General features: G+C 37.5%; 3 protein-coding genes across 3 annotated transcripts in view; all 3 read right to left on the bottom strand.

Annotated features, from left to right (window-relative positions):
- The window catches only part of LOC148103583 (V-set and immunoglobulin domain-containing protein 1-like), a 74034-nt gene that overhangs the window by 33339 nt on the left and 12809 nt on the right, over positions 1-27886 (bottom strand). The window lies entirely within an intron of this gene.
- LOC118455763 (uncharacterized) lies at positions 28-12734 on the bottom strand. The gene is made up of 27 exons (XM_087838685.1): positions 12665-12734; positions 12316-12465; positions 11512-11643; positions 11259-11282; positions 10004-11002; positions 9762-9901; positions 9392-9593; positions 9174-9290; positions 8853-9052; positions 8677-8767; positions 7909-8586; positions 7540-7610; positions 7286-7444; positions 7160-7201; positions 6979-7071; positions 6765-6839; positions 6588-6676; positions 6396-6498; positions 6188-6304; positions 5947-6098; positions 5678-5827; positions 4055-4112; positions 3831-3959; positions 2614-2700; positions 2304-2398; positions 2155-2197; positions 28-1957 (listed from the first exon to the last, which is right to left on the bottom strand). The coding sequence occupies exons 1-27, from the start codon at positions 12678-12680 to the stop codon at positions 1607-1609; spliced, it is 4563 nt and encodes a 1520-aa protein (XP_087694811.1). The 5' UTR covers positions 12681-12734; the 3' UTR covers positions 28-1606.
- On the bottom strand, positions 21627-27592 carry LOC102798506 (coxsackievirus and adenovirus receptor homolog). The gene is made up of 3 exons (XM_006808334.2): positions 27481-27592; positions 24541-24888; positions 21627-23266 (listed from the first exon to the last, which is right to left on the bottom strand). Exons 1-3 carry the CDS (start codon positions 27551-27553, stop codon positions 23070-23072), a joined length of 618 nt encoding a protein of 205 aa, XP_006808397.2. The 5' UTR covers positions 27554-27592; the 3' UTR covers positions 21627-23069.

The following is a 27886-nucleotide window of genomic DNA, read 5'->3' as shown; positions in this document are numbered from 1 at the left end:
CAGAAACTGCAAATACAGTGAGGGGGATGTAGACAGTATATACACACAACACCCACACTCATACTAATTTGTGAGCTTAAATACATGAATATCTCTATGTCAACACAATGTATATGCTAGAAAAGAAATAGGATGAAGTTCACACTGCTTCGGTTGCTGTATGTTTTGTAACACTGGCATGATGTTTATGGTGAGGTTGGAGTGAAACTGCATCACTCCTGTTGTTTTTGAGGTATTAACAAATGGAGCATCAGTGAGAATAAAAAAGGAAAAGAAAAAAAACATTTGTCAGAAAAAATGTTAAGAAATACATCCCCTGTAATTGATAAATATGTTCGTTTAGCATTTTTTAAATTTATAAATATATTATTTATGTGTGTAGAACATCAGAAAGTTGAAAAAACTAGAGCTGCTATCGCTCTGCTGATGGGAGGGGATGAAGCCCACCCACCAGTCTCTGTCTCTAGCTTTCTCTCATCTATGTGCCAGTAAACATTAAAGTAAAATGTTTATATATTATTTCTATCTATTTAAATAATGTTTGTTTAATTACACTTTGAATTCCAGCGTTTCATTGAGTGGATAGTCTATTTTGGTCTTTACAGTCCACAGCAAAAATAATAATGAGAGAGTGCAAAATTTTGTTTCATACATTCACAGTTGTATCATAAGCATTAATTCAATAATTACAAGTCCTAAAGACTCTGGTTAATAGAAAAATGTGAATCGTTGCGACTGGCTATGCTTCGAAGCAGCAGGTAAGACACTTGCCGAAACTGCGGTAGCAACACTTCATTTAGTTGTAGTCACGTGCCCTGTGTGCTTTGAACCAGGCTTTGGAGCAGTGTTTCAAAACATCTGTGCTTCAGAAGCTTAACACAGTGTTGAAATGTCTGTTTTGTAGGCATGACAAACTAGGGAGACACAGAGGAAAAGACAGAGAGATTAACCTGGGAACAGGAAGGGAGAAAATACAGGGATAAGGTACAACAAAGGTATTCACATAGACGGAGTATAAAGGCCAGACACAGACGGGGCCAGGAATCAGAGGTAGACAAATGGACACTGACTGGTAAATGGACTGGTTCTTCAAGTCTGAGCATTTAAAATGATTTTGCACAATTTACTTCATCCATACACTTGTTAAAAAGGCTTTTCCTAAGTAAGTGTATTCTATCTTACATGCACATGCTTTCATATTCATATAAAAGCAACTTGGGGTTACTATCTTGCCCCAGGATATTTGGCATGCAGGACTGCAGCAGATGAGGATTAAACCAAAAACCTGATTAGTCTGTGACCTGGTCAACGTCCTGAGCCACAGCCACCCAGACAGACTGAAGAGAAACAAACATAAACCAGAAATCAAGTACTTATAAACGTCTTGATGCATTCTCAATCATCCAGGAAAGTAAATCTCCAAAGGTTGATTCTGTTCATCTGGACGTAGCGTTTTTGTGGGAGAAATGTTTCGTCACTCATCCAAGTGACTTCTTCAGTCTCAGCTGACTGCAGGTTTCCCCAAATCTTATAAACAGTAAATTTGCATAATGACTGAAACCAGCCCAGTGAAGGAACAATGGGCTGTGAGGTCAGTTCCTTAATCTTAATTATGCAAATTCTCATGATCATTGATCAACAACCACTGACCAGTACTTTTAAAGTTAGGACCTAAAAGGTTAAGGTCAGGAATTTCATTTTCTTTCTTGAACATGGCTAAGATTTCTTTAGAAATTGTAAGTTCTGTCTCAGCGCTGTCACTGTCATCGCTTTTTTGATATACAAATGTGACATTTTCTCCTTGGGAATTGTCATGGTGACCACCCTCCTGGATCTGCATGTCATGCAGGGTTTCTTCTTGTTCCAATTTGACCTCAGGAACGTCAATTTTTCCATCACAGTCCTCGTTGTAGCAAAAAGCAGCCGCAGCTTTGCAGTCACTTTGAAAAGTGTTTTCCTGCAAAAAAAAAGTGTTGACAGTATTAATACCATTAAATGTAAAATACAGAACAATGCTCGTACATCACAGACTTTGTCTTCTTCTTTTTTTAACTTGCAAGTTGAAACTCACACACAAGGACACTCGAGTGTAGATTTTTACACAAAGTGTTTTGCTGTGTAATTTTTAGTGTGTCTGTGTGTGTTTTCTCTTACATCTTCTATTTGTCCAGAATCACCAGCTGTTGTCTCTCTTGTACTGATTAAGAAAAAACAAAAATACAAACATGAGTAATTATCCTTTGCCACAATTAGTCATCAGATTAAACTGTGAGTAAACCAACAATGTAAACAATGGAACTTACATTTCCATCCCTTTGTAAGATGTGCCCTCCAGAAGTATAGATTCAGCTTGGTATCTGCACATTTTCCCGCTGCTTTGCAACCATCGAATCAAAACCTTAACAACAATAAAGTTAAAGTTACCACCTTTAAGCTGCATTTCCTGTATAGATGTTCACTTGAAGTTCTGCAGTTTTCATTCTCCATTCAAGAAATGAATTATAGTAAAAACCACATGTCCTAAATTATGCTTGTCTGTTTCTGACACATATCATTCATTCAGAATATCTACAACATTTTTTTGATCTTTGATCCTTTTTGTTCTCAGCTCACCTCTGGCAAAATGACCTCTCTAAGGTATAGCTGCTTCTCCACTGGCGTTGACAGAATTCTTTCAAGTCTTTGGATCATTTCTTCTGTCTGGAATACCAAAAAGGACAGAAGACATGGGATAAAAGCATAGGACACAGGTTGCATGTCTGTGGTGCACTGTCATTGTCAGCTCGAATATGCTCCCACTCCCACAGAGCTAAATGTGTTATTGGTCATGTTTCTTGCCTGCCTGATTAATGTTGTCAAGTTTGTGTCATGCCTGCGTCTTGTCATGTTTTCTTGTTTATTGTGAAAGTCCAGTTTTCATGTCTTTGTGTTTTGGTTTACATTTCCTAGTCAGCTGTTTCCTCATGTGTCTCCACTCCCCCTGATCACCTTATGTGTATGTTTAAGTCCTTTGTCTCTTACTGTTTTTTGTCAGGTTGTCTGTTATCCTCGCCACAGATTTCATAGTTCTCCCTCATTGTTTCACTGTGTTTCATAGCATTCCTACTTACTCTGTGTTCATAGTTTTTCATAGTTTTTTTCACAGAGTGTCATAGTCTTTTAGTTTACACAGTGTTCTTAGTCCCCTTAGTTTTCCCAGTTTCAGTGTTTCTCTAGTGTTGTTCTCATGCCATCAGCCACAATAAAGGCTCGCTTTATTTTTGGAAACTTAGTTCTGTCTCCACCGTGTCTGCTTTTGGGTCTACCTCATCTACCTCGCTGTGACACAATTTACTGGTTAAGAAAATGTCCAGCAATGTTTTTCTTGCCACCATCACCAAGTAAAAGTAAAATTTGCTTGTATAGCACAATGTATAGAACTAATGAAAGAAATGCAAAAAACAAACACAAAGTGTTTTAAAGTCATTTAAAATAAATGGTAGTAAAATGAATATAAAACTATATTTTTTTTTCTGTCGCAGCAGGGCTAGAGGCCCCAGCTGAGGGGGGCCAAATGTTGGGTAGATCTTTTGCAGATTAATAGTTGAAGGGCATGATATAAAATCAGTTTTTTTTTATTTGTTTCTGTTCAATGCACTACAATTCAGTTTTTATGCACAAAGAAACAAATCACAACAACAGTTGCTTCAAGACACTTTATATTTTTTAATGTAAAGATCCTGAAATGTTTAGGTTATGTAAACATACTTGAGTGAAAAACTACAGATTACTATGGATGCTAAACTTAAGTTGTAAGTGTGAATAAGATCATAAACACTGAATATACATACCTTTATGTCACTGAATAAAGTAAAATGTTCACTGTAATGTTTGCGAAGTTCAGGATCTAATTCTCTGTGACTCCACAGATACATCCGATTGGAGAGAACAAGTCCACTCTGCAGTTTTCTTTCCAAATCCTGTAATATTAGAATATAAAATGTGATTTAAATGTATGGTAGCTGATAACATGACATACAGGTTAGTGAAGAAAAGTTAGAATGCATTAAATTACCTTAATTTCTTCATCTGAAAGGATTTCTGTAACTGTAACAGCCTCCAGCATGTCACCTCTGTTTGAGACAAAAGCATTGCCCATGAGCCTTAAATTAACCTCGATCTGTAACATTGTATTTAAATCTTTATACGGGTCAGATGTTTACCTACACTTATGGTTGTCATGGTAATTTGTGGATTCTAATGATTTTTTTTAACTGTTCTGTTTCCAGGGTAAAATAATCATACAAAATAATCTTAATGATAATACTTTATTGATCCTTAAGGAAATTATGTGGGTTACAGTTGTTTCAACAAATACAAAAATTGGGTGCACTAATTAGAATTTATTTTGGTATTTTCTTTTAGCCGCACAGAATCAAAATTCTGACTTTATATTTGAGTACTGGAAAAATTAGTAGAGTTCTTAAGCCTAGTGACTTTGCTTGGAGCTCTTTACCCAGCTCTTTAGCATAGTCCAAAAAATTTAAGATGGCTAAGTTTGAGGATTTAGGGAGGCCATTCCAAAAGCTTAATATTAGACTGTTTTATGTATTCAAAAATGAGTTGTGATGTGTTTTTGGTATAAATGTCCTGCTGGAATACCCAATTGTGTCTAAGTTTCAACCTTCTAGCTAATTTGACTGAAAGTGGAAGAATTTAGAGGTTGTCCGTCTTCTTCATTAGTCAACCTACTTGTACCAATATACCAGGTAACAATATACCAGGGCACCTTACAGCCCCAGAGTATGATGCTATCACCACAATGCTTGACCTTTGGCATAATGTTCTTGGTTTTTGGCTTTTTAGTCCTCCAAACACATATTTTCCTAAATAGCTCAGTGTTACGGCCCTAGCAGGGACTCCGTTTTTCTCTCATCTGACCATGAAACCTTTCTCCAAGGCGTTTGTGGGTAACTGCAAATTTCAGTCAAACAAGTGTCGATTTTGGAGCAGGGTCTTCTTTCTTGGTCAGTACCCTCTCAGTTCATGGCAATATAAAACTCACTTCACTGTGGACAGTGCCACTGGTGTTCCAGCAGTTTGCGGTTCACGCAAGGCTTCAGTCTTGATTTTTCCTGGGCTGCACCCAGTTTGGGTCTTCTGGTGAATAACGTTTGCTGATGGCTGAATTAATGATCTTGGAATCTGCAGTTGTTTAGAAATGGCTTCAAAAGACCTTCGCAAGTTGTGTAAATTTACAATTCTCCTTCTTATCTCTTCACTTAGACTTTCTCATTATTCAGAGTATTGGTCAGTCCAATAAGTGCTGTCAAACAAATTACTTTTGGGTCTAGAAATGAGAAGGTAATAGGCCTTAGCCACCACAAGGTAAATAGCACCATAGAACCTTGACAACCACTTGTTTAAACACTTTAGTATATGTCTATATTTGAGCCCTTATGTACAATTTTGACCCTATGTGGACCAGAGAAAATCTAAAATAAAAATTGTGCACTACATTTTTTTTAAGTCATTCAAGATATTTGTGATGCAATCATTCCACCCTGGAAAAAGAATAGTTTAAAGAAATCATTACCGAACCACAAAATTACACAAAATGTTAATGCTTATGATGACCATATGTAAACTTACAACAACAGTATGACAGTAACTGACATTCAAATCAAGAGTTTCTTACACATTAGTTGTAAGGTTGCATCCGCAAACAAAACCCTTTGATTCCCAGTCTTTCGAGTCTCCCTCCACACCAGCACACTCAAAATGCAGACATTTTTTGCAGACAGTGCACAGTAGCCACATACATTGATTTCTGTGGTCATGAAAAACACTGTAGAAAATCAAAGTGAATTTTAAATTTCTACCATGTTTTTTTAAAAAAAGAGTAACTTTCATTCTCAAATGTTTGATACATAAATAATGTTTAGTTGTCAGTGTTGTTATACACACCTGGTTTTCCCAGTCACTCTCTGGAACAAGCATGCCTTTATTTGCATGGCCATGCAATGAATCCCTGAGTCTGTCTGTTCAACTCCAGCTTCTTGTACTTCCATTTCTTTCTGTCGAATCTTCAACATGTCTTCCATAGTCGGTGGGAAATCCTAAATAACAAAACCCTTAATATTATCACACAATATTTCATATACTACCAGTAAAGATTGTGTTATACTCAGATATCTATTTCTCTAACCTCAGCTTTCACAATTTTCAGCATTTGTGTAGCGTGGTGCAGACGAAGAATCCTGCACTCACTAAGGGTCAGAGCATCATCGGTGACCTTGTGATGTAGGACTTCATTTTCTGCAGCCTAGTTTGAAATAAAATGAACAATGATGACCCAACACGTGAGCAACCAATAGATCATGCAAAAGTAGCAGCTCCCAGGACAGCAAACTCACCGAACACACAAAAACACCACAATTAACGGAGTCCTCCTGCTTCCACTGTGGAGGATATTTGACTGTCCAGCCTTGAAGCCCACCAGAAAACCTAAAGACATTTCTAAAAAAGAGAGTGGCAGCAGTTCAGCACCATCAGTATCGCATTCATTTACCTGCAAACAAAAACTGTAGCACAAAATCTCCTTTTACCTGAGCAGGTCCATGTCATCATCACTAATGCTGCTGGAAGTCATCAGTGAGTCGTATATTCTAATCTGTTTGGCTTTGAAGTCAAACACCTACAAACATATATAATCTTAAATGCTCAGAAAAATATAAAAAGAGTAAATGAGGCTGAAATCTCTTTCCTAAAATGTTTTGGCTCACCCAAAGGATGAAATGGTTGCCTGTCTCTGGTGAAGAATGACCCACAATTCTGGGAAGGAATATCTTTTCTGAGTCCTGTAGCACAAACGTAACAGTTGTAGGTGCACACAGGTCATGTAGCATGTAAAAAGCAATATTGTTTTTGTAAATTTATGTTTGGGATTTTTTTAAATTTATTGTTTTTTATGTTTTTAATTATGCGAAAAGGACCTACTGGAATGCATTTGGCAACTTCATCACTGACTGCTCCAGATTTGGTCCATTCCCGGTGCCACAAAGTGAAATCAAAGGTGCCTAAAGCACCACACTATCAAATAGAACATCTCATTAAGCATTTCATAAATACTCATTAACCGATGAAAATATCATAAAGGGAACAAATGAAAATGAGTCACCTTGTTTTCTTGAGCGAGCTGCGCCACCCGATAGTTAACAGCCTGGAATGTTTAAGAAAACAAGATTTGTGGCTGGCAGATGATTTCTTAACAAACAAAGCTCTTAATTGTGGTAAAAGCACTTACATCATCTGTCAACCACGGCAATGACAATGATGACTGAAGCAACAAGTCTAGTGGGCAAACGCTGCTAATGTCTTTTATTGAGACTGGAAATCTTCGTGAAACATAAGCCAGGGCTTGAGTTTCATCACGGGATCCAGAGAGTAGCTGATTGAGTTTCTCCTTTATGTGCACAGAAAGATAGCATACTAACTCTTAAGAACTTTAATAATGTTCCGTATGTCAACATCAAAGTGCAATACGCGGGGTTTTTTTACCTTCTCATCATCACTTGTGGCATATAATTGTGATATGGATGAGGATTTCACCACACTGTGTTCCTCCCCTTCTAAAAAACAAAACAAAACTGAGCAATGATCGGTCGTCTAAACAACGTATTTCATGTTTTTCAAGCACTCAAACTGTTTGCTTACTACAAGGCTCGATCTCAAAAATTCATACAATGTTTCTCCCCAAACACACTAACACAAAAAACCAACACCATTGACTAAGGGAGCCGGGGAATAACCCAATAGCCTTCTCACTAGTAGATGACATCCTCTACCTTCCCAGCCAAAGACACCTGTGCTTACAAAACTGTGATAATTTTATGAGTTATTATTATATCATATATCATTCAAACCTACCAGCAGTATGAAATCCCAACATCCCATGCAGTCCAACAGACAATTGTGTGTTGCCCAAAGCCTCCATCTCAGCCTTAAATGTCCTGTTAATTTTTGCATTGTGTAGCTCAATTAACACTCTCACAGTCTGTTTGAAGTGGGATTCATTCATTTGGCACAAAGATTGCCAAATGGATTCAAGCTCTTGATTGAACTGTTTTGCTACTGCAGAGTTGACCTCTCGTCGAAGTGTTGGGCAGATGACGAGGCTTCTTAAATTATCTTCTGGATGTCTTGGATTTATTTGGTGGAATTGATCATACAGTGAATACCTGTCAGATGTCCTTGTGATTGGATGTACTGCTGGTATTCCATTTATATTTTGCTGTAACTTCACTGGTAATGGAAATCTGAGGTTCTTCACCCATTGCATTTCAACCTTTAGTTCATTTTTGGTTGCTAGTTTTAGATTATCTGTGGTTGGTGCACAAAGTCTTCCATCATGTGGCTTAAAAAACATCTGATTAGTTCGGTCATTAGTGTGGCTGGCAACCTCACCAGCCATATCAGAAATGTAGCAGGTTGGAACGTGCTTAAAACTTAGCAAGCCATCTGCATGGTCCCTTGCTGACTCCATGCAGAAAAGAAAATTGATATAATAGACAACACCATGGACACAGGAGAAATGAAGTACACCACCTAAAAAATATATAAATTACAAAAACTTATATGTCAAAAGTACTTTTTAAAAAATTTGAGGATGTTCAAAGAGAATATAAACCTCATCACCTGTTTTTTGTAGTTTCTTGGAAAGTTTTGGGTGTAGTTCCTTGAATCCATTAATCATACCCAGTGCATTCTGGGATTCTTTTTTCTGGTTCTATAAAAAGAAAGATCCACAGTAACAATGACAAAAGTAAATGTTAAAAAAAAAACAATAAATAGAAATTTGATTAGTACAATACCTTCTCTGAGTCAGTGGTTTGAAGCATTATGTCTTCAATTATTTGTTGTGGTGAATGTTTGTTCTGATCAATTTTTTCTTTCAGTGCCTTTTTAATCTCAGTTTTTGGAAGAATATCCCTCAATCTAGTGTGCTTTCCCATCCATGGTGCCATAGTAGACTGGTGAACAGATTTGCAGTATGGGTTTGCAACGGATGTTCCTATTTGGAAGACACAGTCTTTTGATTTGTACAAATATTCATAATAGAGACAGTGTTGTGCTTTATAATTCTAGACTGTCCTAAAACTATTGTTGTGTAAAGTTCTCACACTATAACAAACCTGCTATAAGGCCTTCTGCTATGAGTGATTTGTCCAGATCTGTCCATGCCTTGACGATATCCACTTCAAGATGCTTGTCAGATATGGTGTCTGGATCTGGCCTTTCAAATGATCCAACTTCAAATGAAATTAAACACAGTTAACAATGCAGTTTTGTCTAATTCTTCACAGAAATTTAGTAGTTTACACATTTCCAAGAGAAAAGACATTGTCCTTACGAGGTACATCAAAGCCTAGTTTCCAGTTGCCATCTGCCACAACCACAGCTGGGTGGTGTCCACACTGGTAGCAAAAGAAGTTGAAGTCAAAGTCTGATAATGACAAAAAGTGGTGGAATGCCTTCTTCACCATTTGGTGGTGGTAGCGATTGTCATTAAGTACTGACAGAGTGTCCAGCATACGTCCACTGGTTGTCTTGTTCTGCAATTAAATAACATATAGAATTGGCTTACAATGTCCATACATGTTGAGATTTTTTTTTAATTTTCTCAAAATATGGATATGTTTTGTTATTGTTGTTATTTGTAATAAACTTCCTTAATGCACTTTCCAAATAGTGGTTCCACAATTCATTGTTAGTTGGCTTACCTCCAAACCTGACAGCAGGAGTTCACATAGAGGTAGTGTTAATAAGATGTGGTTGTTAAAATTGTGGAAACCAGAGGAATACTCCTGAAATCTCACAGTGTTAGCACACCGTGGGCACTCTTTCATAGCAACGGAGACACCTGATAATTAAAGAAAAGTACTTTGTAATAGGTTAAAGATAGTTGTATGCCAAACGCATGCACATAACACTGTTTGCATGTTTTGTTGTTGTTGTGACTTACCTTTGTGGAAATTGCTAAGACCATATATCACAGCTTGGTTGGTGATAACTTCTGGGGCGTTAAGCTGAGGAGGGGTGGGCCCTGGACAGTAGGGACAGGTGTTTTCCCAAGGAACAAAAGATGGTGGTGGTTTTTTCTCTTGAGCGCCAAACTTCAGGTCCTTCGGACGTGGAATACGCTTTTTGGTGTAAATATATTCTGTCATTCTACATATTTTTGCTGTGGATATATTTTTTGATGTCTCACTAATAATGCTGTTCTCTGATGTCTCCTGGAAAATCCACCACATTCCCATCATTACGTGGATACATTGCTGAGATTGTTCTGTTCCCTGACACTGACAATTCCATTTTCTAGTTACTGAATCAAATGTCACCCTTGTCCTCTGGAACTGACACCAGTGGTCAGTTTCATTTGTAAAAACTGAGAAAAAATACCACTGTTGTGAGGGCCCCTGATCTTCATAACATACAGGAAATACGCTATCAACACCACATTGTTTGGCAGCACTGTCAAGCGCCTCACATTTTGCGCCCCACTCAGATGACATTAGCCCTCTGCTCAACATGTCCTGAAGTGATTTTGATGTAAGGACTGCTGGCTTAACATATGGTTTTGCATTTTTTGTTCTTTCTAAATGAACACATTCTTTTCCCGGATTTCCCGAAAACCGAGCCATCTGCATGAACCTGCGACATTTCTCAACCTCACAGTCTATTTGTGGTGGATTAGCAGACTTCATGACGTGAATTGGAAAAGCTGGACTGTGTTGTGTTTCTGTGTGCTCTGGTGTGACATAAATGCCATTTATAACATCAATACATATCATCGGTGCAGAGTCCAGGTGATGTACTTCTCTGATGGGTCTTTTTATGTGTGGCTGTTTACTTATCATAGCTGTGCAGGGGGTGCATAAAAATTGTTCGGGCTTTGAATCTGAGTCCTCTGGGGAATTATCGCTAATGTTTTCAGCCTTTCTTTTTAAAGAGCTTGGGGTTTCTATGCAAAAAACAAAACAAAAAAACAGCTGTTAATCACATCATTCTAAAATCTAATAAAGATGCTTTTGTTTCATTCTGAAAATAAATTTTTGCCATGAACTGATGTTGCTTTTCTCAAAGTATAGACACAAGAGTGGGTTCAAAGATGGGAAACAACTATGACAGTGAGGTAATTGCATCACTGTTATCTATCTATCTGTATATCAAAGTATAACAGTATAATCATAAAATACTTCAGCCTAGTGTTAAATTACCTTGTTTTTTGCTTGATTTGATACCTGCAGAATAAAGAAATTGAAAAAATAAGGCACAAAGTATGTTATATATTGGTATAATAATAAGGATGTCTTTTCGTTTAAATGTAACTTTAAAGACCTCTATAAAAAAGAACATGTCTTAATGATGTCGTGCATCTTCACTAAAAAACTACAGCTATTCCCCCCTTCTTGGTAGTTATATGCTGAGAAGATCTGTGGATATTTGTGGATGCCATAGCAGAACTCTTACCATGTCTGTCTTTTAAATGTTTTGAGAAGATAGAAGATCGTGTTAAAATTGCAAAGTTACACAACGGACAATGATAATGGCTTCTCTTTGCTCCTTTGACATCCTTGCAATAGCAGGCCACCACAAATTTCTCTGAAAAACAAGCGAGTAAATGCATTTCAGTGCATGAAATGGTTAATAAAAACCATTTTTGGACTGATATGGACTAGGCAATATGTTAGGAATGAAAGGCTGGTACAACATTTTAATGGCAATGAATATAATCAACCAAGGGCTCTACTCTGATACATATTTCTTTGATTATTATGGCCAACGCACATAAACTAATACACATAATTTACCACACACAGCATGACAAACATCCGAATTGGCCAAAACATTTTTTTTCTGGAGACACACACACACACACACTAGACTAGACTTCTAAAAGGGAACTGCAAATAATACGAGCAGAATGAGACTACTTGGGTTTATCCACGTGGGGCAGACCTACAAATATTAAACTAGACTAAACACACATCATTGCACTCTGTAACTTTTTATACATCACAATTCATATTTACAGAGCTGTGCACCTATAATTCCTGGCATATGATTTAGAAACAGCACTGTTAATACTCGTGTCCCTTTTTTCTTAAGAGAAGACTAAAAAGGAACACAAGCAGATTACTAACAGCAAACAAATTAAGCCAAATAAACAAATATGCCTCGAGATAATCAGGGGAATTATAAACTGATTTAAATAACGACAAACTAATAACCAAGTTTGTTTCCACTTTGTTTACACATACATCTAGTCCTTACCTTGTTTTTTTTCCAAAAAATAAATTCCATCTTTGAGATGCTTTTTGTGAAGGTGATCCTTATTTGCACGTTCTTTCTTTTGACAAAACACACATTTATCACCAGCAAGGGCCATCAGTGATGCAACATCACTGAATACCTGATGTGCACCTGTGAAGAACAGAAACGACAAAATTAATACAGAAAGTAAACGCTCTGAAACATTTTAGGTTTTCAAATACCTGAATTTTTGAAAAATCTGGTATTGAATTATTTTTTTTTTTTCAGGTTTGATGCAAATGACTCAATATTGCACTTTAAAAATGTGAATTTGTGTTCTGTGTGAATTATTATGTGTTGAGCTTCTCACCTTCCTTTTTGGCCATGTTTTTAGAAGATGCAAACACACCCAGGAATCAAGAGAAGAGCCTGGAGACACATTAAACTAATTTAGAGAACAATGTTAGACAATTGGACTTAAAAATAAAAAGCTTGGTGTAGAAGTAGATCAGCAGAAAATGCACCACTTATTCTATGTATACTCAGTGTTTGTGTATTTGGTTACATTCAAATTTCAGTATAAAATTCTGAACTGGCTAAAGCAATTGTATTTGTAACTTTAGAAAAACAAAGGTACGTATGACAAAGGTGCATGTTTTAGGACATCTTCAAAATTAACCTTTAATGTTTTCTAATGTTTTTCTAACTGGGTCAGTATTTAAGGCACTTACCGTTGTTCTGAAGAGATCGCATAAAACACAAGCACTCTTCTAAGCATCAGGATGAAAAAAAATTGTCCACTAAAGTTTAAATTACTGCAGCTGTTTCCCTTTTTTTTAAATAAATAAATAAAAGATGGCAGTCTCTTTGAGAACCACTCAGCTGGGACAGGTACACTCAGCTGTTTTGCTATAGAATACCTGTCCAAACCTGCCAACAGTTTAAGCACCGTTCAAGCAACCACTGGGTGTGTCTATAAGGAGTGGCAACCTCTTTCATAACAATACACACACATTGATTGTGAACCAGGAAGATGAATATTAAACAAAGAACAAAATTCTTCCTCTCTGACTGTGGGTTGTAGATGAAGCTTCTCTTTTGCTTTATTTCTGTGCCTGTATTTTTTATGTGTTTATTTATTGTCCACGGACCAGCAGATGGAGCAGAAGCGAGACGATCCGAGTAGGTACTAAAGGAAAAGGACTCAACGCTCTGTTTGTGATCTATTGTACTGCTATGTCAACACATTGTGGCTTTGTGTTTTGTATGTATGGCATATGTGACATTGAGACCGGGGTGTCACATTACCTTTACATTACCTTTAAATTACCTTTACATTACCTGTCAGATTTTCAATGTGGTTTCATAACATGTGTTTTAAAAACTGACTTAAGATATGCTAATTATTTAAATATTTATATATTATTTAATTATTTCTTTGCACATTTATAAAACTAAAGAAGATCTTATTTCTTGGAAGTTGTGTTTATAATTTGCTCTCCTTCCACTAAATGGGAATGTAACATTTGCCTCTCAATAGTACTCCATAAAGCTCCGTAGCATTTTTGTTTTTTTCTGTGTTTTAACCTTCTCCAGGCAGACGTTGCAGATTTGCAACAGTTAAAAACTAACAACCTGATTACCCCACATACATATTTTATGAGTTTCTTTTACTCACAAGTACCACTGCAGGACTTGGTTGTGCATTAGCAACAAAAAACGTAATTTGGGCCTGAGAGAGTTAACTTCAAAATGTATGGTCGTGAAATTTAGCAAGCACCAAAACTACAACTTGTCAAAATGTCCTACAGTTCCTACCATTCAGTTCTCTGAAGTCGTAGTTTCTTAATATCATGGAGCAAGGTTAATTCTAAAATTGAGTGCCCCTGGGTGCTTACTTTTGCTAAAATTCCCTGTTAGTGTTGGCATAAAAGAGCAGATATTTAAATAACAACTGTAATAATTGTTGGAATTCTGTAGTTTGGTTTATTGATACATATTGTCACATCATCATTACGAAACAAAACTGGAAAGACATTAAGACATTATTCTTGTCCAACTGAATTTAATATATCATTTCGTGTCATACCTAGTGTTCCTCTTTTCAGTCGTTTATTTACTTTCAGGATATTAAACAGGAAAGATAAAAGGAATACGCTGTGAATAACTTACACTAAAACAAGGTGATGTGATATATCTGTGAAGGTTCTGAGTCATCCAGGTCATCGTAGTCTAAGAAGCTTGCAAAGAAAAGTGTCTGGACTTCTTTAAGTTGCTTGAAGATGTTTCGCCTCTCATCCGAGAAGCTTCTTCAGTTCTAAGGTCAAATGGTGGAGAGTCCCAGATTAGCTTTGAGATCCCTTTGCAGATGCCTCAACGCCCACTCACATCCTGGGCCATCTGACCTCAGGAAATAACATGATAGGGTGGGACTAGGTTCCATAATGAGCTCATCCAAAACCTTGGCTGATTGTGACCCACACCCGCTTTCACACCTTGGCTCATGTGATTAATTAGAGGATCATTTGGGGGATCATTGTCCCTCTCGGTGGTTACTCCCACAGGGCTTATAACTGGGACTCTCCACCATTTGACCTTAGAACTGAAGAAGCTTCTCGGATGAGAGGTGAAACATCTTCAAGCAACTTAAAGAAGTCCAGACGCTTTTCTTTCCAAGCTCCTTGGACAAGGTGATGCGATCAATTCCTAAAGGTTATGTCATATGACACACAAGCACTGATGCACACTGAGAAGCACCGATACATCTTTCAATTCATGCTGTGAACATGAACTCAAGACCCCTGACCTCTGAATTGTCATTCATTGCCCTGACAACAACTAGACATAACACAGAAGAGGAAGCACGTTCTGCACTCACTCGAAAGAGCACCATTAGCATCAGCAGTATTAGTTTGTTTTCTAACAACAAAATCTCAACTCAAGAGGAAAAACGTCAAGGCCAATGTCAAAACAAGGCTTACTTGTTTTGACATTGAAAGTAAATTTGTGTGTGTTAGAAGAAGCTTTGTTGGAATTTCTTTGATGTGTTGGTCACAATCCTAAATAACAGTACTTTGATGTCACTTGTTTCAAGTATGTCTGTTTTACACTATAATTTACGCCGATAAACAGATGGTTGGGGGGGGGGCTTCTGAGTGTATGTCGGGAAACGTGGAGAATCCCAGAGATGGTGGAGTCTGTTGTTTGTCTTTGAAGATGGGGAAGAGGCAAAAGGCTTACTCCGCAATTAGAACAACACATTTATTTCTCCTATCAATTCGAGCAATGCCTTTATTTCTCTTATGTCATGCATGAAGAGAGACAGTGAAGGTGACACTGAGAGCGGTCTCTGAAAATGAACAGTCCAGGTACCTTTTAAATACAGTCAACAGAATTATTCCGCAGTTGTTGTTTGATTTTTTGTTCTTTGATCTCCTCCTTCAAAATCCCTTATTACCTTTTTGCCTCTTCCCTCATCCTGATCGACAAACGGCATGTCAAGCATGAACGTGCATGTGTGCGTCCATGTATATGCACAAAAGGGTTCAGTAATATGCTACTGTGTGATTCTTAGAAGTCTGTGTATTATTAAAACATGGAGCTATTAAAACCCATGGTTTTTACTGGATTTGTTTGTACTGGCAAATTCCTGTGGGGTGGATGATCTATGATTTTGATTTTACATTTAATGTTTAATAAACTTCTCAAAGTATGTTTAAAAACTACAAAGAAAACTAAATGAACCCTAAAATTAAAAACTGCCCACAAAGAGAACTGCCTTGACAGACGTTTGTGCTCTTGGGGTGCTTCTTTCTTTCTTCTTTTTTTTTTTGACCATTACATTGATCAGCTTATTGATTTTGAATGAGAGGTCCGAGGTCAAATGTAGCATGATATTTTAAATCTTTATAAAGTACTTTCTATATGTTGACAATATGCATGACACTTTTGAGAATCATACTTTCCAAGCTATAATACTTTTCAACCAATTAAGTTGACCTTGAACACCTTTGTGAGTAGGGCAGATTTTCATGAACTGCTAACACGACCCTACTCTGAAACTCTACAGTTTTATCAGAATTCACTGAAAACTTTTGTAGCTATTGTATTTACACACAATGCAAACTCTATCAAAAACATAACCTTCTTGGTGAAGGTAATAAAGCTGAAAGCCACTGAGAAATAAAGCAGGTCTAAGTCACTTCTGAGGCTGTTTTGAACCACTTACTGTTGTTCTGAAGAGATCTCTTAAAACGTCCAAGACTCTTCAGAAAAAGAAATGTCCACTGAAAAGGTTTGAATCCATTCCCGGAGTTGTCATCCCTCTTTGCATTAAATATGTCAGTCTGTTTGCGGCGGGCTCAGCAGGATGCCGGTATACTATCTGCTGTGCAGGTTCATTGAGTATGTTTCCCTTTAGTTCGAACCATTCTGATCAGACTTTGTAAATGACCGCTTCCTGAAATGTTGTGTATCCTTCTGATTGGGTGTGGAAGATATGAAAGCATCCCTACGATAGTGTCATACTCTCCATACCTGTCTACCACCAGGCATGTCTTTATCTTTATGTTTCTTGCTTTCATTTTGTCCACGTTAGATACTGTCGACCGTTCTGCACCATATCTCTGATGTTTTGTCTAACCGGTTGAGCCAGTTGATGCAGGTTTTATCTGAGCTGGAATCAGTCCAAACAAACAGCTGAATATGTGATTCCACTGGCACGTACAACAAATCTAATCACTTGAACATAACGAGCAAAAGAATAAAACCTGAGAAATCAGCATTGCTGGCTTTCTCAAATTGTAACTTTCTAGCAAGAGACAAGAGATGATTTAATTATCATTATTTCAGAACAAGTATGACTGCAGGACCTAAACATGTTTAAATTGTGACTCTAGAACCATTTGTGTGAACCAGGACGATGTTTTAACAAAGAACAGAGTTCAGAGTTCTTCCTCTTTAACTGGAGGATCAGATATATAACAGGTGACTGCTTTTTGCTTTAACTGTGTTTTTTTTTCTTTTATATGTAAACCAACAAACAAAAACATTTTTAACTCAGTTTATTATGTTTATGTCTCCTAAATGTCCTTGTGGTTATGCCAGATAGGTGAAAATTCCAAGGAATTTGCTATATATATATGTGCCCTTATCTTAAACAGGTCACTTGCAGCCCAGTGGATGTTAAAAACCCAAGTTCCTGATAGCCTCTGCTGTTGTTTTAAAAAGTGCTTAATAAAGGGCAAGGCATGGTATTCGATTCAAAATTCAAGAAGATAAAAAAGAACAAAAACATAGGCAGGGATTCCTTATAAATAATCACCCAGTAGGAAAAAAATATGTAAGTATATAACATAAGTTAATTAGTAAAACAAAAATTAACAATAGAGTATAACGTGTGATTGTAACAGTAGCAGAGTGCAAACAAAGTGTTGTAGTTTTAAGAGTCCACCATTTTGGCAGAGGCTGCTTTTCAGCTTTTTTGGAGTGTCAGTGGAAAGTCCTGAAACGCCTTACTGAGTGGAGTCATCAGTAATAATACCGGCGCTACCACCTACACCACTGTTGTCTTCAACAGGACGCATTTATGGGTCAATGATGACTGTTTTCTGCAGTCCTTTCGACATCTGTTTGCCTCGTGTTGCTGTTTACTTCAGCTGTCATACCATACCAAAGCTGTGATGCAAGTGAGAACACGGTCTGCAGTATATCGGTAAAAGCTGAGGATGTGTTGTAACAGTCCGATTCTCCCCAGGGTAAATAAAAGTAGAGGTGCTGTGCTTTGCAGATGTCAGCAGAGGTGTGATTAGACCAGGGGAGGGCCTCTGTGATGTTGGAGCTCTCACCAGAGTTATGAAGCTATGGGTTCTTTACACAGTTTTGCTGCCCGTGGTCACTAGACTGAGGTCGCTTCTTCTTTCTGAAATACGCCACAGTCTCCTTCATTTTCTGGGTGTTGAGGATAAGATAATTCAGAGCTGCCAGATTTAGCAGGCTTCTCATTATTATGGATGATCAAACCACTGACTGTTGTGTCATCTGCAAATTTGGTAATGGTATTTTCTGCATGGAGAGCTTGGTAGTCATGGGTAGAAATCATACAGGGAAAGGCTCAATGCATACTCCCAAGGTAGGCCAGTTTAACCTGAAATTCAGTGGACTCTTGGTCAGGAAGTTATGAATGGAAGATGATATATTATGTAAAAATGTCAGTGTTTGTTATCCTTGAAGACTTCAGGTCACAGAGTGTTTGTCTCATTATAAGAGACAAAGGAAAATGTATACATTTCTGTTCTTCTGTTAAAACATTGATAAAAAATGAAAATGTAACTTTAAGACAGTGAAATTAAAACAATGCGTAAACATAAAGCACTAAAAAAGTAGTAGTTTAAAGATCTTGCTTTTATGAAATATAAACATGTTGAGTGTCAGTGAATGTCTCTTTTCCTGTTTCATTCCTATCAAGAGTTCACAATTAAGTGAAACTAGAGATACTTGTTTCTGACATGTTGAAGTAAAGTTGTAAAAACAATATGATGAATTGTATATTAGGTGTCTATTAGTATTAGTATTTGGTGCCGCCACGTCTGCAGCCTGCCCCCTCCTTGGACACAAGCATTTCACTGTATGTTGTACTTATATGACTGTGTATGTGACGAATAAAATATGAACCTGAAAATTTGAACTTGAAGTAGACTGGATGAATGTTTACTGATGAATGAATGAAAGGCTTTATTGGCCACATGCAGGTTGCCCCGCAGTGGAATAGCCCCCACCCCCCACTTACACACACAACATACACATCACATGGGAATACAGGTCGGAGATCGGCAGTGTTACAGAAAAACACTGAAAAAGTACACAACAATGGGAAAGTACAAGAGGAAAAAGAGACCTCTACTCATGCTGGGCACCTATGGAAGGACAGCATGAGAACAGGAAACAAAAAAACTCCTCTGCACAGAGAGCACATAAATGTCCACAGTACAACATTGGAGCACGTGACAAGCCACAAGGTTGGGTAGGGGGTGAGGAGTAATCCGAAGGAAACACAGCAGCCGCCCTGCACAGCGCTACCATTCCAGCACACAGACCCGCCGTCTTCCCCCACAGGAAACAAGCATCGAAGGCGTTTGGAAAGGGAGGGGGATGAGTGCGTGCTTATCAGTGTAAGTGTATGTGTGTGCGTGTCCAGAGTTCAGCTGAGACAGTGTCCTCCGCCCTATCAGGCTAAGTAAACCAACCCAGGTGGCTGGCAGATGGATGAATATTTACTGATGAGACGGATAACAAAGGTCATAGGTGTGTACTTCTTCCCACTTCTTTTCAAAACTTAAACAAAAGCAATAGGTGAAACGTTACTGGAGTGTCTTAAACACTGTTGTTCTGAAGAGATCTTGCAAAACTGGAACTGATTTTCTGAGTTGCATTCGTGTTTTTCAGTTAAGCCCGTTTGAGCACCACCCAGCATCAGTTTGGCTTCTGGTCAGACAACTTAAGCAGTGACGGTTTATAGATAAATGCGCCTAATTTGTTAGTCAAACATCATTATGGTGCATATGTCATACTTCCTGTTCCTGTATCTCGGAGCCAGCTGGGATGTGACATAGATGCAAAGTGTTACCTAAGGCTTGCCCAGCTTAGTCGCCTTTATCGAATTCACAGTATGATCACTTTTGACCTACGTACAAGAATTGCCTCCGATTTCATGCTATTTAATATAAGATACGATAAGTCTTTATTGTCATTGCACAGTTATACATAGTACAATAGTACAATGAAATTGGAAAACTGTCCCACGTCGGCACTGCGTACAACACAACACAGTAACCTAATTTCAGTTATGAAAAGAAGAGGGTATTTATTGCACCTTGTTATTAATATTATTACTGTTACTAGGAAGCAGTCTCGACGTTATAATTTCCATTATAGCTTTAGGAAACAGACTGTTCTCTTCTATTAAAGTGCAAGACTTCACAGCTTTCAATGTTCATTTGAGATATGACCTATTGCAAGTTCCTGTTTTATAGTTTAGTGAGATGCTCGCTTCTGCTCTTTCAGCATACCTCATACACCTGTTAAGTTCATGTTGTTTGGTCCTGGAAAGGTTGGTAAGGAAGTATGTCTATGTATGGTATGGCTGAAAACACACACACACTGAATACAGATAACGATGTTGCTCAGATATGCCTGCTTAACACTGTCATGTGTATTTGTAATTGCATATTCATGTATGACCGCTTGTTGACAATAACAGGGAGTCAGTCGAAGTTGGCTAAGGACAGGTGAAGAAAGGAAGGTGAACTTGGCCTTGACTGACTTCCCTCGCGGCCCACGAGACAAAGAGCTCTGACTTGTGTCTTGTTTTTGCCGTGCAGTTGGTGGTCTTGTGTTCCAGTGGGGTTTTGTACTTTAATAAACCCAACAATGTGATTTCCTGAGGTCAGATGGCCCAGGAGGTTAGTGGGCATTAAGACGTCTGGGAAGGGATCTCAGAACTGGATTATAGATAGCAGAGAGTTGGTTCTGTCTCTTTGATATACTCTCCAATGGACCAAGGTGTAATGTCACATCATTTTAACAACTGTGGACCATGTGTTGGGACAAAACTTGGCCCGCAGATCTGTGTGTACACTGTCACACACACTTTCTATGTTTTCTAATGTCTATGTACCTTGCACTGGCCTTCACACTTGCATCCTCTTACTGAGCCCTCTTGTGACAATTTTACATCTAATTTACATTCAAGTTTGCAAGTTTAAATCAAAGCCTTCTTCCTGTAAATGCAACAAAATTTTGCAGCCAATCAGGAAACAGCAACTTAGCTTGTAGCTAAAACAGGGAATACCAACTAAAAACAAAATTCACGACAAAGAATTTGTAAAAGGTTGTAAACCCTGACAGTTTCTGTTTATAAGACTGTGACTGGCTCACTGATGGCTAATAATTTCTTTTTTTAAAATAAATTGCTTGTTTTCCAGTGTGATGTTTTCCATATACATATATCTATTTTTAAGTGAACACAATATTTTAACATATAGATATTTAGAAGTAATCTTTGAAAATTGCATGAAGTTCTCACTAACAGAGAATACTGTTAGTGAGTATTTTAACATGCTGCCAATAAAAGACTCAATGAAAATCTGTCCCATCCAGGCAGTTTTAAACCAAAACTCTAGACCTGGTCAGGAATATTAAGTGTTCAGCGTAACTTACAGTGATGATTTATCCAGGTAAACAGAGATATACGTTGTACCTTGCTAAGCCATTTATCTGAGTTCGTTGTACACCCCTCCGCTCTAATTACACTCCCTGCAATTAAAAATCGAAACACTCAAAATAACAAAAAATCTTCTTGATAGTTTGTGTTTTTATTTATTACATGTCAGCACGACTCCAGTCCAGCTCGAGCTTGTACTAACAGAATATACATAGTTAAGATCAATTAAAAGGTGACAAAGTGATGCTTAAAAATGCCATTATGAAAAGAACATTAAACATGACAAGTACACTCGAAACTTTACATGTTGCTGAAAAATAAAGTGATTACATATATACATATATATATATATATATTACACTGTGATTAATGATGTGTCCGTGCTAATGATTTTGAATACATACAAAAATACAAAATATTTGCATAGAAAAATAACACAGATTAAGTCATGTTTGACTTTATGCTTTTCTGAACAGTTTCTGGGATGCTTAGAACTCGAATTGCACTGCTGGAAATAGTTTATTTTGATGCACATGCTGTTTTCTTTGAATTTGCATCATAGGATTGTTTTTCGTTTTTCCTGCAGTATATAAAAATTGCCTTATCTCAAAAATAAAACTATGAAGACACTCAAAATAAATTTCCTGTTGTTGTAAACTATTTTTTGCAACTTTTTTGTATTTAAAGTTTTGAGGGATAAGCCTCTTAAATTTCTCCAAGTAGAAATATATGTAAAAAAAAACAAAAACGATTTTTGCAATTTATGTAATTTCTATGGACTTAATGCAGACATATTATTAAAATATGGGCTATAACAGTTGCATTGATGTATAGTAACTTGAAATGCCCCCAAAAATGGCTCCACAGCATGTAAAAATATAAAGTAAGCTTTGGCGGACTTGGTTCTATGGTAGGTCTTAAAGGGTTAAGGCTTCACAGGTTTAAACATACAGCGCTGGTCCTTTTTACTCTTGATATCAGCAATATGTCCTCTGATAATGAACCTGTGCAGACCTTTATTTCACTAAAATAAACTTATTTTTGGTAGTGATTAAAAAAATGTGGTATGTGGGTTTAAACACTTTAGAAGAAGTAAACCACTGCCCCGTGCAGACAAGCTTCAACAGTGACCTCTGTAATAAACTGACAGGTAGCAGCTTTGACAGCAGACTCTGAAGCTTTAGCCTTTTTTGCAGAACTGGACTGATGTCAGGGAAGGGGGCAGGCTGACTGGCTGTAGAGGTAATAAAAGTGAAGATCTTCAAATACTTAATAATGTGCGTAACAACCTGTATAATTTACAGGTCACGACCCATAGCGACAGTTTGCCCACACTACTTCCTTCCCTAACTTGACAAGAGAATCTGATTCCTGAGAGTAACCTGAGCAGACATTTATTATTGTGGTTAAACGGAGCATTTTAAACCATCATAAATGGACAAAAACAAGATTATTGCAGCATGGATCTCAAGTAGTCTTACAAAGATGTTTTCATTTCTGTGCAACAGCAGGACCCACAGTCATTCAGGAGGAAAGAGGTAAGGATTCAGATCTGCTATTTAGTACTTTTCATACATTTTTTTAGTCTTTTGTAGATAATTACACCAGCAGGTATAGCAAAAATAAAAAAAGTGATCGGCACACCAGTTATCAGTGAAAGATACCAATTACTCTTTCCTCCATCCTTCTCTACTCTGACCTTCTCTTCTCGAACCTTTTCTCCTCCATTCTCGGTGTCTTCGTCCGTGAAACCTGCAGAGCAGAAAGAGTGTGCAGACAAAGTTAGCAGACACTCTAAAATATATCTTCAGGTCATTCAGAGGCTCTGGCAGCACATGGGTTAGCCTCCCTTTATTCATAATAACTGAGTACAGCCAAACTCACTCCTTCTGAAAAAGCTATGATATATTTTGGCCATTGCTGGATAATGTGCTTTGGTAGTTTTGCAATAGTTTTTGAAACATCATGCTTTCATTAAAAGATTAATTACTTTGGGATTCTCCTTCTTCCAAAAAGCTTTCTTAGTCATCAAGCTGAAGTAAACCAGAACCATCCTAGAAGGAAAAGATTTTGGTAGATCCAAAATTAACTTGATCTTTTAATTTGTTTTCATTTTTGTTGGAAGCCTAACATGTAGGATGAGCTGAAAAAAATCAGATTATTAGCATGGACGTGGTTTGGTTATGCAACATCTGACAGAAAACTGTACTATGAAATCTGTACTAAATTTTATTGCAAAACGTCCCCACCACAGACTCAACGACAACAAACCTCTTCTATCACCAGAATCACGTGAAAGAGTATGGAGAGAGTTTACGGATGAGAAGCAAAAAAGAGGCGTCAGGTGCTCAAAATAAACCTTAGACTCAAACGTTAGAACAGCAGCACGCCGTGTAATAAATACAAAGAAAATGGCGGCCGTTACAACTTATGTCTAAAAATGTATAGTTTCATGCATCGGTCAAAACACTTGACTCCAGGTACACGACGCCCAACTGTGTTCAATGAATTTTCAGAAAAAGCACTATTTTGTGATATATATCGTTATTGGGATGAGAATTGTTTGTATTGAGATGAGATTTTGGTCATATCTCACAGCCCGAGGTCAGTACATTCATTCTTTGTAACAATGCACCAGATTTTCATTTATGTCACTCCTAAAGTTTATGCTCTCTCTCTCCGATTGGTTTATGTGAACGTTTAAGCCCAGTTATTGGCTCCCTCACATCTTTGTAGCATCTTTCGGGCTTCCTATTTAAGGTCAAAGTGAAAAACTATAAAATACACATCGAACACTTTGAATCAAGTTTAGGAATCATGTATAAATAACAGCACTTTCTGAACATTTAAAGCTGAAGTTAACTGCAATGTGTTGGGTACAGATAAAAAAACTTTAGATCCCCATCATGCAAAAACAAACAATGGAAGTGGGAAATAACTTAATAGCACCAACCACAACAATAACATCACATCTGCAAAATGTAAAACTTCCTATGGAAGAAACTGTAGCACTTCCACGAACTCACCTGAGGATTTTACTGTGAGCTTGATGGAGTGCTGGAACTCACTTTGGACGCCCTTATTTCTTCTGGTGTTCCTGGTTGTAATGCGACACTCATATGTTCCTGCATCCCCGATGCTGACATTCTTTAGAATCACTGAACAGTCTCCATCTTTCATTGATGGATCTCTCAGCTCCACTCGGCCTTTAAAGAACGAGTCCTGGTATTTTTCATATAGGCGCTGGTTTCTGTAGAAGAATACATAGACATCGGACTTAAGCTCAGGTTTGCTCCACTCGAACAGGGTGATCTCCACATCTCTGGGACCCTGACACTGAAGAATGGCATCTTCTCCAGGACTCGCAGTTACCTCTGAGTGATATAAACACAAAATTCACTGTTTACTATGAGTAACAAACGGAGAACACAGATGAAAAAAACAAAAACATACAAGTAAAATTAGTATTGTAATTATTATTATTTATTTTCTGGCTCCTTCTTTTTAAAATAACCTTCAAGGAACTTTTGTGTATCCTTTATTTATCCATCCAGGTAAAAAGTCTCCCTGTGATTACATATGCATTTCAAGAGAGATGTGTTTGAGAGGGCAGCAGAAACTGCAACAAAAACATTTCTATCAAGATATTTGAAGTGTCAAATAAGACTGTATCTACTCTCTGAGTCATAAAGGTTCTTACAAAACACGTAATTTCTATATTTTATGTATAACAAGACTGCTGGCTGTTCTGAGCAGCAGGGGAGCTGCAGCTAAACTGAACTGAATCCAGAGTGAAATCCGACAGTCTTCAGGCCTGAGGAGCGGAGCTGAGCAGTGCGGACACTGGATGAGAGGCTGAGGGCTTGGTGATCAGAAGCAGAAGTGGACGTGATGATAAACTTTGATTACTCGGATTTTTACAGTAAACGATGTATTTATAATGTGTTTCTTATATTTTTGTAGCCAGTGTAACAGGGTGATAAATCACATATTGTTATTACTAGAGGTGGGAATCACCATACATGCCACGATACGATATTATCACAATACTTAACGCACGATACGATATTATTGCAATTTTTAAAAATATTTTGCGATATTCCGATTCTGTACATAAAGGTAAACTTTATCAATATTCATTTTATCTAATAACAAAGTCTCACACTCAGTCTTTGTCTCATTTCAGTTTTATTGTTGACAAACTGAACGGTTTGTATTACAGTCTAGTCCAACTTAACTGAATGCAACCATCTGGTACAATTATAGCTATTCTGAACTATGCAGTTTATGAAAACTATGCAGCCCCTTCAGCAACTGAAGAATTTGAAAGTAACTTAAAACAAAATATAATTTTACATTAAATAAAAAAGTTTTAAACTTAATTAAAATAAAACATGTCTTAAATTAAAATAAGTAAACTGTCATGTTTATTGCTGCCATAAAAAAAGTTAAACACATTTGGACAGTGAAGGAATGTCAGGATTCTTGCTCAGAAAAAGGAGGTGAAGTCAGAGCATGTTCCAGTCCACAAAAACCTTTTTTGTAACAAAATATCGATTTCTGCTGTCCCTGTATCGATACATTATTAAACCCCAAACTGTTCCTGGTATAGCTGACTTTTAGGACCTGCAAGCCTGTAGTTATCTTCATCCTTTTCTTCTTCTTTGGTGCAATCCTATAAATTTGGGGTACCCCTATGGCCTCTCCCCTTTTCTATAATTCCCCTGTAGGAGAGGTCTATGTCATTCCTTTTCCGAGATTAATTATATCTTTATCCACTCTGATGTTTCTGATTGTGCGTTTTTAATTATTGTAGTAATTGTGTGTGTGTTAATGCTAGCATGAGCAGATAATTCCTGGTAGCTTTGAAGGTGTAGCGGGTTGAGCTAGCTCTCATCCCAAGTGTTTGTACTGTAGCTGGAGCGGGTGTTGTGCCAAAAAGTGATTTCCAATGTTTCCGTGTGTTTTTTTATGTGTAATATCGCTACGTATGTTGCTAAATAGACTTCGGTGAACAGGTATTGCAAAGGGGTTATATACAAAATTTTAAAAAATTACTTGTTTCTCAATTATCTTTGTAGCTGTGTTATTGTACTTAATTATAATCAATCAGCTTCCTTTTGTCCACTTAAAATATGTTTACAGAACTATTTTTGCATTTGTTGCAATTTCAGATGTCTTCTTGGCCTGATTACTCTTAAAACAGACATTTTTAAAGTAAACAATAATTTTTTTTAACTGCATAAATAAAGGATACATAAAAGTCACTGCCAAAAAGTGATTGCGGCTTCTACCTTGTTACAGGAATGTTGTTTGTTGGTTAAGATGACTTGATATAATTCACGAGGGATATATTTGACATATGTTTCACATATTGTAGATCAACAAGTTGTTTATAGCAGTTTAAATACAAGCAATCAGTTTTTGGCAAATGCCGGAAATCACTTTTTGGCACAACACGGGCAAGTTGTTTACTTGGAAGTCTTTCTTTTTACCTTTCATTGTCAGGCACAATGCAGGAACACACGGTTACATTAGCTGAGCGGTCTGTTTTAAAATGTAAGCAATAAGCTGTTTAATCTGTGAAAATTAAACAGATGTTTCACAGTAAGCCGTATTTAACGAGTCTTAAACACATAAATGAAATAGTGGAAGCGCACGTTAAAAGTTTAACAGTGTTAATAACGTCTTCGCTCGCTGCTAACGCGGGCTTCGTGGGGCTTCTTCGACTTTCCAAGTTTGAGAGTTCATTAAAGATGATAAATCCGACTTGTGATTTTATCTGGAGTTTGCCCAACACTGTCGGAGAAACCCTGCAGTCATATATGTTAAATGTAGACTGGGCTGAGATTTCGGCTGGGTTTAAAGGCACCGTTATGGCGTAGAGAGAAAGTTAGATACGTGAAATATGAGACCTGTGAGGATCCTTCAAAACACAAAACAACCCACCCCCTGCTGTAACTCACCTTGATCCAGAGGAGCCGCAAAGGGCACAAAATAAAAGAAGAAAATTGCAATGTTAGCAACAACAATCCTCATAGCAAAGAAGCGGAAGCGAAGCTCGATGACGTAGGCGTGGCTGGGAGGTTGGAAGGACCCCAAAAAGACTCATAAGAAAATAAACTACAGTCCACATTTAAAATGGCATTAATCAATTTACATAACTAAATAAAATCAAAAACTTAAGAAAAAAATGGCAACACTTTAGCGGGAGGCAATTCACACTGCATACGACCAATCCCACGCAAAAAAGTTGATAAATTGTTCGGAAAATCACACAGCTTAACAGGCGGTCCGAACCTAGACCCGGAAGCTGTCCCATAAGGACCCAGCTACAAAAACAAAATATATAAGCCCCAAGCAATCAAATTG

The sequence above is a fragment of the Neolamprologus brichardi genome, chromosome 3 (assembly GCF_056152115.1).
Source record: "Neolamprologus brichardi isolate AB-2024 chromosome 3, ASM5615211v1, whole genome shotgun sequence".
Lineage (NCBI taxonomy): Eukaryota > Metazoa > Chordata > Actinopteri > Cichliformes > Cichlidae > Neolamprologus > Neolamprologus brichardi.
The sequence above is the reverse complement of the archived record's forward strand: the minus strand, read 5'-3'. Positions and strand labels throughout refer to the sequence as shown.

Coding starts and splice junctions, on each gene's coding strand:
- LOC118455763 (XM_087838685.1), bottom strand. Junction 3,960..4,054: donor TTTCAGATGAAGAAATTAAG/GTAATTTAATGC, acceptor CTAATATTACAG/GATTTGGAAAGAAAACTGCA. Junction 2,399..2,613: donor GAGAGGTCATTTTGCCAGAG/GTGAGCTGAGAA, acceptor ATTGTTGTTAAG/GTTTTGATTCGATGGTTGCA.
- LOC102798506 (XM_006808334.2), bottom strand. CDS start 27,553: ATGAGGATTGTTGTTGCTAACATTGCAATTTTCTTCTTTTATTTTGTG. Junction 24,889..27,480: donor TGCGGCTCCTCTGGATCAAG/GTGAGTTACAGC, acceptor TATATCACTCAG/AGGTAACTGCGAGTCCTGGA. Junction 23,267..24,540: donor GCTCACAGTAAAATCCTCAG/GTGAGTTCGTGG, acceptor TCTGCTCTGCAG/GTTTCACGGACGAAGACACC.